The 12,377-nt window shown below is 35.1% G+C and overlaps 2 protein-coding genes across 4 annotated transcripts; one reads left to right on the top strand and one right to left on the bottom strand.

Annotated features, from left to right (window-relative positions):
* Positions 1-274: 274 nt before the first annotated feature.
* Positions 275-7,456, bottom strand: Sni (SDR family oxidoreductase sniffer). The gene is made up of 5 exons (XM_076805254.1): positions 7,324-7,456; positions 6,566-6,617; positions 1,305-1,495; positions 1,001-1,153; positions 275-754 (listed from the first exon to the last, which is right to left on the bottom strand). Exons 1-5 carry the CDS (start codon positions 7,447-7,449, stop codon positions 530-532), a joined length of 747 nt encoding a protein of 248 aa, XP_076661369.1. The 5' UTR covers positions 7,450-7,456; the 3' UTR covers positions 275-529.
* Positions 3,304-11,268, top strand: Trxr1 (Thioredoxin reductase 1). 3 transcript variants are annotated; one of them, XM_076805245.1, is made up of 9 exons: positions 3,304-3,426; positions 4,345-4,593; positions 8,369-8,592; positions 8,674-8,804; positions 9,388-9,617; positions 9,709-9,923; positions 10,011-10,193; positions 10,310-10,668; positions 10,758-11,268. In XM_076805245.1, exons 2-9 carry the CDS (start codon positions 4,440-4,442, stop codon positions 10,885-10,887), a joined length of 1,626 nt encoding a protein of 541 aa, XP_076661360.1. In that variant the 5' UTR covers positions 3,304-3,426; positions 4,345-4,439; the 3' UTR covers positions 10,888-11,268. The 3 variants fall into 3 exon arrangements, with proteins under 3 accessions (XP_076661360.1, XP_076661362.1, XP_076661361.1); XM_076805247.1 differs by lacking the exons at positions 3,304-3,426; positions 4,345-4,593 and adding an exon at positions 7,037-7,250; XM_076805246.1 differs by lacking the exons at positions 3,304-3,426; positions 4,345-4,593 and adding an exon at positions 7,528-7,722.
* The last annotated feature ends 1,109 nt before the right edge of the window (positions 11,269-12,377 follow it).

Here is a 12,377-nt window from a genome sequence, read left to right as displayed (position 1 = left end):
CAAATAAAACAATATAATTGTGAACATTTCAATTTACGTTTATACAAATTTTCTAAAATGAATAAGAAGACTGTTCATCAAATTATAATTATCTTTATTTCTTTTGAGAATAATTATACTTAACATTTATAACGCTGAGATATCTATGTGTGTTTTGAAATAAAAATATTACATAAAGTAGATATTATAGCTTCTATACAATAACTATATATGAATTTTTATTTATAATTAGTTTAAAACTTTCCATTTATTCTAGGCTGTGTACAGGAGAATATTTAATTGCGAAATAGAATTTATTATTCTTGTTAGGGTATTTATTTTTATCAAATTATACAAATTTTTTGTATTTAACACAGTACAAAACGTTTGCATTTAATGTATACAAAGAGATTAAAATTATGTTAAGTTGTACAGATTTCTTAGAAGAGAATGTTTATATAAAAATGTAAAATAAAGAGTAACCTCCACGTGAAAATATTGTTCAGAGCTTTTGCAGTATTTTTAAGTTTCAACAATCAGACAGAGCATTTTACCATGGTAAAATTTTTCCATCATGTTGAATGAAACAGCCTGTATGTTCGTCAGTTAATGTGCCTAATGTATTGAGGATATCATTTATACTAGTATCAACATCCATTGGTGCATTAGCCCCTCCCATACCTGTACGCACCCAACCTGGATGCAAACAAGTGACTAAGATTCCATCTTCTTTGAGATCAACACTCATTGACTTTGTTGCTGCATTGAGTGCTGACTAAAAGTTAATAATATACTGAGTAAAGTATCTTAATTACTCTGTTTAGCGTTAAAAGTTTAACATATTCAGTAGCATAAAATAATTCTATTAAAATATTTAATTATACGGAATAATTTGTAAGAAACATATGACTGAAACATTAATCTCACATGTATGTAAGAATTAAACATGGAAATTCATGAACCATTGTTCTTTTATATTTCACATTAGAAAATAAATAGAAACACTATAGATAGATATTACCTTGCTACATCTATAGGGATAAAATCCACCTGAAGTGTTGTCAGCAATGCTCCCAAGGATAGAACTCATGTTTATAATTGCAGATCTGTTGATGCTCATCTTTGACTTGTCTTCACATTTGTTGGCTGCTGTTTTCAGCAGTGGTAGAAGAGCCTTAAAATTGATAGAACCTATATTTCTATACAAATCGTAAGAGTTCAAAGTTAAAAATTAATTGGACAATATGTATTAAATAATTACTACCTAGGGATTATTTTCATTTACTGTTATTCATCGTCTTATTATTGTGTCATCTCAGACTTACTTTCGCTAGCAAAATCGGCACTACAGTATTTATGAAAAACGTTTCTGTGAGCTGGTCTTCTTTCACTAGACCGAGTCGTGCGAATTTCGTGCTGGTTCCAGCATTGTTGAACAAAACGTTCAGCCCATCAGAGCCCACAGTCTCGCTCACGGTCTTCACTATTTTGTCATAAGACTTTGTGTCCGATAAATCTTAACACACAAAGTAAAAGTCAGCATAAACAAGAAAGTATAATGATAGCATAACATTTGAATCCCAAATACTTTGAAAACATTTACTAGGATTAGAAATTAAAATTGTGAAAGTGTTTACTAGAAAATTAATTATTGGACGTAGAGACAATTTCGTTAATATCTTTTGGAAACGTATTTAAAAGATAAAAATGATATCTTAACAAAACATTATTAACTGTTTTATTTTAAGTGTGATGTAAAAAAATGTCGTTGTTATGGCTTCTCTATCCAGTCTTATTGATATTAATAATTTTTTATTTGATTTTTATAAAGAGGATTTTATGAAGGATTTTACATTGAGAATTTATTTTTAATAAATAAAATTGTTTGCAATCAAGTTTTGTAATGCACAAAATTAAAGGAGTTTAAAATTTAAAATCGTTTCACAATATTAAGGATTCTTTAACTTTAACACAAAAATTTAATTTTTTGAATGCAACTTTCAGTTACATCTGTTGTAAGAATATCTAAGTATTATTATATTTAGGTCTATTGTCATAAACAATGATGAATGAATTGAATGAATGAAAGGTTTGTACATTTCGGGCTGTTGCTTTGAATTTTTTGGTGACTAGTCGAGTAATTTCCAGGAAAGAGAGGGCTGTAACTCATAGGTGATAGCAGTAATTAACAAGACTATAGGAGAATGGGAGACGAGACAGGTGTTGCTTTCGAGGTAATTAACTTGATATTTCCGGCAAGATAAGCGGCACCATACTCGTTGTGTCTTTTGTCCCGTTTCACAGATCACGACCTTCTTTTTGTTGGTACAGAAGGATCCTTTTAAAAATCCTTGGGAGTCCGAGAATTGTGTCCAGGGGGTCAAAATTTCTACCCCAAAATTTTACAGACCAACATTGTGAGACCTTTAACCTTTTTGAGTTTACATAACGTAGGAGGGTTTTACTAACAAGATTATGCCACCTAAGGGGGGTTATCGGTAAATACGAGCCGCTGTCAGTAAAGCGGGTGGGATGGCAATTATTGCTTGGCAAATTGTCTGTGATTATACATATATCAATAGTTTTCGTCACATATGAAAGGTCATATTTGCATACAGCTTTTCTTAGCAATAAAGTGACAATTCAACATTGATAATTCTTTTTGCTCGGTGCTAATTTTACTCGCTAATTACCGAATGACCGTAAATCAGAAGCCACAACAACTTTATATGACAAGCAAGTATACGACTGCGATACATTGTTTAAAAAAATGTACTATTCTTCATTAATAAACTACCCGTCTGATTTAATTATTACGTGCACAATTTTCGACATCCATTGAATCAATTTAATTAATGGTTTTACTGCTTGAATTTTATACATATTTGGATACTGCATCCAAAATGTCTTACTTCATACAAAATCTTATTTGTCAATTTTATTACATATTTTTATTCAATTTCTATTAAATAATTTGCATAAAGTATTAGCAATTGAGATATTTTTTTCTGGATTGTAAAGTTGATGAAAATTTTTATCATTCTGAATTTTTATTTTTTTATTTACTGAATAGTGATTTATTACATTCTGAAGATATCGATTTGAAAAGAAGGCTTTCGAAGAAAGTGGTAAGTTTTTTTTTCTTGAGAATTGTAAAATTATTTCCAAGGGTCGTTTTGCGTCATCACTTCGCGATTTATTTTAGTAGTTACGATATTTTTTATACGGAATACATAGTCACGCGAGCGATCCTGTTGCACTGCTTATATTGACATAGCGAACGTTCTGCTTTGCCACTATATCCTCTGTTCTGATCAATACAACAAAGTTTTTCATACAGTGGCAACGTGAACAAGATTCGCTGATTTCTTTCCCTTAGAAATATTAAATTTGCAACTCCTATTTTTACTTGCTTCAACTAAAATTTCCTTCGTTTCAAAGGAGTTGGTAAGTTGCAACATGTTTCTTCATTAATTCGTTGTCATCCGTATTATTTATCATTTCTAAATAATTGATGACAAGGTAGTATTTTTATCTCCCTCCACTCGTCAGTATCTCCCTGCACGGAGGATTATGTGATTGTATTCTTTGTTCCACACAATATAATTGTACAATTTATATTCTACCAAAAATTATATCTGCGACATCCATGATCGTTTACCCTGTCACTATTACAGAAAGGTGTTACTCTTTTACCTGTTTCTTGGTACTGACCTTCACAAATTTTTTGTTAATAGTGAATTCCTTTACCCATTTCGTCGTGCTGACCTTTAAAAATTTTTTGTCACTAATGAATTCTTTTCGTTTTTGTATCGCTTTAAATTCGCGAAACAGCCTTTCAAAATATTTTTCATCTTGCCTGGTAGGGTAAGGGACCAAATTACAGTGCTTATATTAATTATACTTATTTTCAATGCACAATGAATAGTAAAAAGGAAATATATAACATATACATGAACTGATCTCAATAAAAAAATTTAATATCTCTTTTCTAATATTCAACATGCTTTAAAAATAAGTATTATTAATATAGGCACAGTAATTGGCACCTCTACAGTAATTGGGTCCCTTAGCCTACTTTCTTTTAAAATGTAACACTCAGTTTTCTCGTTTCCTTTTCTTTTTCTTCTTATAAAACATGTATTCTGCTTTCTCACTATTGACATCTTTCACTTTATTACTATTGAAACCCTCTGCGAGTACAAGTATAATATTTTTACAATTATCTCACTCGTTCTGGCTCAAGGTTGTAATACGCGGCGCTCGATCCATTAAAAACGCTAGAGCGCTTTACTATCAGAACTTGAAATCGACACGTATATCGATTAGTGCGGTCCCGCTGAAATTTTCTCATTTTCCCGATAGAAATCACACTGTAAGTAGTGATGAAATTCTCGCCTCGCGTGAATCGGTAGTGGATAATTTCATCGCGAAAAACGTCTGCACGGGATTCTCGCAACATGAAGTCACACGGCGCGAAGAAGAAGAAATCATGGTGTTTCAGCTGTCGAGAGAAACCGCAAACCGTGGATTCGGATTTGAGCGACCAGGAAACGAAAGATCACGACGCGACTGTTTCGAACGAGCATTTCGAAAAACCAAATGACACTTTGGGTAAGCATTCAAATGTAATATCGCTGTGCTATAACACTGTCGTAATTTCTCCAGGTTTGTTATCGGATCATACGAACCACTGCTTTGGTTCACAATACGATAAGTGCACCAGCGATTAGCATTTTTACAATAGCTATCATAAGTATTTCGTATAATTACGTTCTACAGTTCTCACAACCTCTTCCATTGCATAAACGGAGGTTTCCTCCATTGCGAAACATTCTTTGAACGAACGTACACCTTATTTATGTTTAGAGTTACCTAGAGTTTAATTAAAAATATTCTACCCGTATTTGTTCAGTTTTTGTGTGAAAATGCATTTCATCGCAATTTATTATGTTTCATAATAAACTGTTAATTTATGAAATCAGATGCTTTTTACAAATATTTCTTTAGCTGCAACATAGGGTAAGGGACCCAATTACTATGGGGGTACCATTTACTGTGCCTATATTAATTATACTTATTTTTAAAGCATAATGAATATTAGTTACAAATCAGTTAATATATACGTTATATAGTTCTTTTTTAATATTCATTATGCTTTAAAAACAAGTATAATAAATGTAGGCATAGTGATCGGTACCACAACAGTAATTGTAAATAATAAGAATTCACCTGTTTATTGACTTTGATTGCTCTTTTTTTAAATGTTACAGCTATTTTTTTCATTAAAATTGCTTGTTTTAAAATTGCAAGCTTTAAAATTGTTTGTTATTACAGGCCTTATTGTTACGTTTGTTGATGACCATCAATATAAATTAAGTTTGAAAATATCCTACTGTTTTGTCAAAAAAGTATAAAATCATTTGTTTATAGGAAAAATTATTTTCCTTTATGCGAATTATTCATATACAGCAATTATCTTCGGTTGACACATAAATATATCAAATATGTCGTATCATTGTCGACAAGTGTTGCACCATCAAACATCATTTCTAGGACTACAATATATCAGTCTAAATGCGAAATCATTTGAAATCTTGCCATTGTATTCGATCTTTACATGATATTCTTTACGGAAATGCATATTGTATACTGAATTTTTATAGGAATAGGAGTAAGTTCAAATAAGATAACAAATTTCATTAATTTAAACAAAAATTAAGAATACTGATAATTTACTTCAATATTTATGAGTCTTGTCTGCTTTTCATTGTAATTTGTTGTTGTCAAATTTCGGTCGGCCAAATAGAGGTAAGTATCGTATTGTGCGTAAATATTGCATACATATTTGCAAAAGAAAAAAATATCTGTTCCTACAATGAGTGAACTACATTTCGCAAATTCAAATATTTGGCCACGTATAATATTTGCTTAATGTAGATATGATAAATTATTAGTAAATTACTTAATTAAATCAAAATGCTGTAAAATACAGATATGAAATATACAGGGTGTCCCATTTTTATTTATTAGCGTAAGTTAACTACAGAAATAAACGTAACGCATAATAATCCAAAAAGGAATGTTTATTCATATAAAAAAAAAGAACAAATAAAAAGTTCTATAAGTTCATAAGAATCAAGAAATATGTCATGCGCACGCAGTTTTCGTTTTTTAATGAATTTTGAAAGTCAGTTGAGCGCACGTACAATATCCGCAATGACATTACCGAACTGATTGATCAAATCTATTTACTTAAATAAATTTGTAAAAAAAAATAATCCTCACATAGTTTAGGAATATATCCTAATAAAACATAGTCAAATGTTAATGAAATTGACACATAACTAATGATCCAATGGAACCATTCAAATGAATAACCTATATTTATTATTAAGTTGTATAAGAAATAATAAAGAGCATGACTTTTGATTTCATTTAAATCAATTGTATAAAATTCCTAGATATCTGATGATCAATATCTTAGTATAGATCATCACATAATGCTGTAGATTGCTCTATACGATAAAGTCGTTAATCTAGGTATTCTACTTGAAACTATTTATCAATGTAATATCATACTCACCTATCTCGATAATATGAACATTTTTCGATACCTCAGCTAATGTGGCTAATTCCTGAAAAAAGATAATTCGATCTTCCTCATCACAGTCAAAAAGCTGCTGTGGAATGTTCTGGGTGCTAGTTGTAATGATCAATGATTTAACAAGGTACAAATCCTTGAAGCTATCTAACCTAGGAATGATGCAAGGAATCCATGAATTATTCAAGGACATGTACGCATTGCAGCAGAACTGCAATCTCTAGTTGGAAAAATATGAGAATTTAAAATTCGCTCGACAAAGAAAGGTCCACCGTTGTCCCATCGGTAGCAGTTTTCATGAGAGTCGATCGGTAAAATCTAGCAAATCTGAACAGCGCCGGTAAACCGGTTTCTAAAGCCCGTTCTATAACGAAATCCGCGATGACTTGCACGTCACCGATTGCTTGCGTAATAGAACAACGCGCATTGTATGAGTCACTATAAATCAGACTTAAAACTCGCGTGCTTGTAGCAACCGTATAACAGATGGCGGTGAATGAACGAAGTCGGCGTCAGTTCGCTCTTGTCTTTCAGTCTCAAGAAATCGTGCAGGTGTAGCGTATCGAGTTGTTAACGTTCTCCCGGAAGAAAATTGATTTACTCGTTTGCATTCTCATCCTAACGTGGACTAAATACCGGTAGGGGAAGTCGACAATGGCACCGATTGGTAAGTACAACTTGCGAAACAGGACCGGCCGTTGCGTAATATCTTTTTTTATTCAGTTCGCGGCTAATCTTACCCTCGCTTTATTCACGTCTCGGCAAGTCGCGAAAATATTCTGCGGCGGTTGCGACTGGTTCACCAAGTGTTTCACCAAACCCAGGCCCAAACCGCGGTTGCAACCGGTGATCAGGATCGACTTCATTGTTGCTCGTCACTTTCCCTTCTTCGATATTGTTCTGAACGCGATACTGTAATAAGTGCGGTTCTCGTGTAATTTCTTAACGTGTGCCGCGAAACACGAGTGTCATCGGGGTGACGTCACGTGGCCGTGATCAACTCGCAATAATCATGGCGACGTTAACACTGCTCGCGAGGCTTGTGTCATTTCGTTCTGCACAGGCTAAATTGCGCGAGTTACCATGGTCCAGGTGTAAAACGTTCCCATATGGTCAAACAGTAATGGCTTGTATGTGCAGTGAGTGTCCAGATTTACTGGTATTTAGCTGCAAACGCAGCATAAATTCCGTTATTGTCGGTCAGCGGAATTGTTTTGCGTTATTGACAGTTGGCCAGTTTACCGGCAAGGTTAAATTCGATTCGAATGAATTAACACAACTTATCAATTCATTTAAGAACTGGTTAGCCTATATTAAATTCAGAGGATTATCTCTCGTTCCATTCGAATGTCTTTTCAAGTTTCACTTTCATGAAGAGAATAGTACTGTTACATAACCTCTTTTCCATGATAGGAATCTTCAGTTTTTAACAAGATCCAGACCTGCTCAACAATGGCTCATGGAACAGATGTGGCTGCTTCTCCTCTACGTCTGCTCGGCGAGTCAGTTCGCACCATGTCTACTCCGACTATTCCTTCAGCACGAGGCGTACAACCACTGCATCAGCAGGTTACTTACCACTACTACGTATTCATGTACATGTACAAAGGAAAAGTTGGAGAGGACATGGTGGGGACTGACGATCAGGAACAAGTTTTTAACCTTTCATCACTGGCGCTCATTTAATGTGTACTGTTACCCATACTCAGCAGAGCATGAGTCCACGCACCAGTGATAGAGTAAGTATTATTTCTGGTTTGTAACCACTGTTTCTTTTTTTTGCAGCGGACCAAAAATTCACTTATGACTTATTAGTAATTGGCGGTGGATCCGGTGGTTTAGCAGCAGCAAAAGAAGCAGTGAATTTGGGTGCGAACGTTGCAGTCCTTGATTATGTGACACCATCACCACAGGGTACAACATGGGGTCTGGGTGGCACTTGCGTGAACGTTGGTTGTATACCAAAGAAGTTGATGCATCAGGCTGCTTTGCTTGGAGAAGCTGTCCATGTATGCTCTTTTTTTTATTGTGAAAATTACCTGTTTGTCTTAAAACACAGTTCGATCTTACGATCTCATTTTTGTTTTTAGGAAGCAACTTTCTATGGTTGGCAGTTGCCAGACCCAAAAACTATTTTAAACGATTGGGAAGCATTAAGAACTGCTGTACAGAACCATATAAAGTCTGTGAATTGGGTAACACGAGTTGAACTTAGAACAAAGTTAGTGTTATTATAATCTTCTTACAAACCCTCCTATAACACAGTACTCGCATAACACATTTCCCATACAACGTGGAGTACAAATTGTATTAAAAAACGTATCAAATTTGCTTATCAAATTTGATTTAATTTGATCTGATTTGTACTAATTTTGAGTTTCTTATTATGTGGTTCCCATATAACACAGTAAGAATTAATCGCGTTATAGGAGGGTTGGCTGTATGTACAGGGTGTCCCAGTATTGATGGTACAACTGTGGAGGGGGTGATTCTACATGAGAAAGTAACTCGAAAATACGAAATTAATTTTTTCGTCTGAGGCTTTGTTTTCGAGAAAGTTGAGTTTAAAGATCCGTCGGGATCGCATGCTCTAGTATATGCAGGAAGTACAATTGGTTGGTCATGATCAGACGCGCTAGACAATTTTTTCGAAAACGAAGCTTCGGATGAAAAATTTTGTTCTATATTTTCGGCTTATTTTCTCATGTAGAATCACCCCCTCCACGATTCCGGGACACCCTGTATATATTGCATAAAATTTAAATTTCAGTTTTATTATAATGGTACTTCTATCCTTGTTACAGAAAAGTTGAATACATCAATGCACAAGGATACTTTAAGGATGAACATACAGTGTGTGGGAAAATGAAGAATGGGGAGGAAAAGACATTTACAGCAAAAAACATTTTGATTGCTGTAGGTGGTAGACCAAAATACCCTGATATTCCTGGTGCTTTGGAATATGGAATAAGCAGTGATGACATTTTCAGTTTAAAAAAAGCTCCAGGAAAGACGCTTGTTGTTGGTGCAGGATGTATCCTCTTTTTTCCATGAAAACTGCTACTATTAATTATTCATTTTTCTTTACATTGTATAAACAATGATTTTCCGTAATAAATAAATAGACATTGGTTTGGAGTGTGCTGGATTCTTGAATGGTTTAGGATACGACGCAACGATAATGGTCCGTTCCATCATTTTAAGAGGATTCGATCAGCAAATGGCAAACATAGTTGCTGCAGAAATGGAAAGACGCGGCGTACACTTCATTTACCAGGCGAAACCCTCGAAGATTCAAAAGCAAGACGACGGCAGGCTTCTTGTACATTGGGTCGATAAGGTATAATCTTAAGATTCTGTCAAATAAATAAAGCCCACATGAAACTGTAAATTATTTAAGTATACAATAAATTGAAAATTATATTAGGACGGACAATCGCATCAAGATGTTTATGATACCGTTCTTTTCGCCATTGGGCGAAAAGCACTTACGCAAGAACTGAAACCCGAAAATATCAACCTTAAACTTGTTGAGGATTCTGGGAAGATTGATGCAGTAGATGAGCAGACAAATGTTCCAAATGTATACGCTGTCGGTGATGTCCTCCATGTGAGTTTGTACTTGAGTTATTACAATAATGCCTTCAACGTTAACTTAAATATAAAAGAAGAAATTCCCTAGACAGATTAGGTAGCAAGTTTTAACAAGATATATGTATATTTTAGAAAAAACCGGAATTGACGCCCGTTGCTATACACGCTGGGCGATTATTGGCAAGGAGATTGTTTGGAAACTCGACTCAACAAATGGATTATGTAAACGTAGCGACAACAGTGTTCAGTCCTTTGGAATACGGTTGTGTTGGTCTCAGCGAAGAGGCTGCGATTGCAATTCACGGAGAGGATAAGATAGAAATTTACCACATGTATTACAAACCAACAGAATTCTTCATACCACAGAAGGATGTCACTAACTGTTACCTGAAAGTCGTTGCCTTCAGAGGCGGTGACGAGAGAGTGCTAGGCATGCACTTTGTTGGTCCCCAGGCAGGCGAAATCATTCAAGGCTTTTCTACTGCTATGAAGTATGTATTAATTTTGGGGAGCAATCGTAAGCACAATAAATAATCAGAATAATTATGATATTAAATAACCATGATTATTTTTTTTTCAGATGTAACTTAACATTCCCAAAATTGAAAGAAACCGTCGGCATTCACCCGACAGTCGCGGAAGAATTTACTCGTGTGAACATCACCAAACGTTCAGGACTTGACCCGAAGCCGCAGAGCTGTTGCAGTTAAAGTGCACATAATTTAGGGCCTCCTACTAAGATTTCTGAATATTTTTATGTATGATCGTCAGTAAGCGTTCTATGTGCTTATTATTTGCCCTGGATCTACCGGAACGGGCTTCAAACCGAAAATATTTTTTTACCGAGGGCAAAATAGGAGACTTTTTAATATGTTACAGTATTTTCGACAAGAAATTGTAGAACAATTTGCGACGCATGGCGTCATATAAGATATCCTTCCTCCTTCGAAGGAATCTTCCTTTATATACTAAATAATCCGCGATGTTATACTTATAGCGATTTTTATAAGTACCATTTCCTGGCAAACAATATATTCCGATGTACACATTCGAATGAAAATAAATAAATAAACCGTTAAAAATATTTCCAATTGGTGTTTAATTTATTCAATAATAATAGATGTAGTTCTGTATTGTTATGGAATTTCGAACATAGAAACCAGAAATTCCACATTTTTATGTTAACACTGGAATTCTGGTTTTATACTTATTCAAGACGTAAAACTGCTTCTACAGAGATGTATTTTAAATGAATTTCCTACCGCCGCTAAGGGGGGACAGCTGAACTCCCCAGGGGTCGGCCAACCGTGTTGATCGGGCGGGGCCATTTTCTCGTCCTCCCGAAGCGGTCGACTTGCCGGCCCCCGACTTGCGGGTGACAGAAGTTATGGCTGGTTTTGTTTGACATTGTGTGGCTGACTCCCACAGATTAGCTGGGGGGAGCTTCTGGGACAAGGGCTTCTTAGCCAGGGGTAGAGGCGGTCGGTAGTATTCGTTTTCGAGATCTCGACCACCTCTAATTAGCTCAGGGAGGTCACCGTAGGTTTTTTAGTGGGTAGGTCTGGCCCATTTGGACAGACGAGCCCCACATAACCCCGTCTCTCCCCCAGGAGGGCGGGGTAGCGTAATGCATTTTTCCTACGATAAAAAAACAAAAGTGAATGGACCATCCGCCGTTCCTTAAAGAAAATCGGGTTAAAAGCGAAAGAAAAGAAACGCAAACCAGCTCTTTCAGACAAACATATTAAACTACGAAAAAAATTGGCTGTTTGAAGATTGGAAAAGACTTATATGGTCTGACGAAACAAAAATTGATAGATTTGAATCTGATGGAAGGTCTTGGTCCTGGACTTCACCCGAAAATAGTAATCAAGCAAGTAGCATAAAACAAACTATGAAGTTTGGGAGTGGCTCAATTATGTGTTAGGGTTGTTTTACTCATAAGTGTGTTGGTCTCATAGTTCGGATAGAAGGTATCATGTGCAAAGAGCATTATTTAAATATTTTGCAAAATAATGTTCCTTCTGTTGTTAATTCTATTGAATTTGCTGAAGACGAAGTAGTATTTCAACAAGACGGTAACCCTAAGCATACTGCAAAGATAGTAAAACCCTGGCTGGGAAATCAAAAGTTTTCTGTGATGAAGTGGCCAGCACAAAGTGCAGATATGAACCCAATCGATTTGTGTCAATTGTGAAAA

This window comes from Halictus rubicundus, chromosome 2, assembly GCF_050948215.1.
Source record: "Halictus rubicundus isolate RS-2024b chromosome 2, iyHalRubi1_principal, whole genome shotgun sequence".
NCBI classification, from domain to species: Eukaryota; Metazoa; Arthropoda; class Insecta; order Hymenoptera; family Halictidae; genus Halictus; species Halictus rubicundus.
This window is presented reverse-complemented; position numbering and strand designations above follow the sequence as displayed.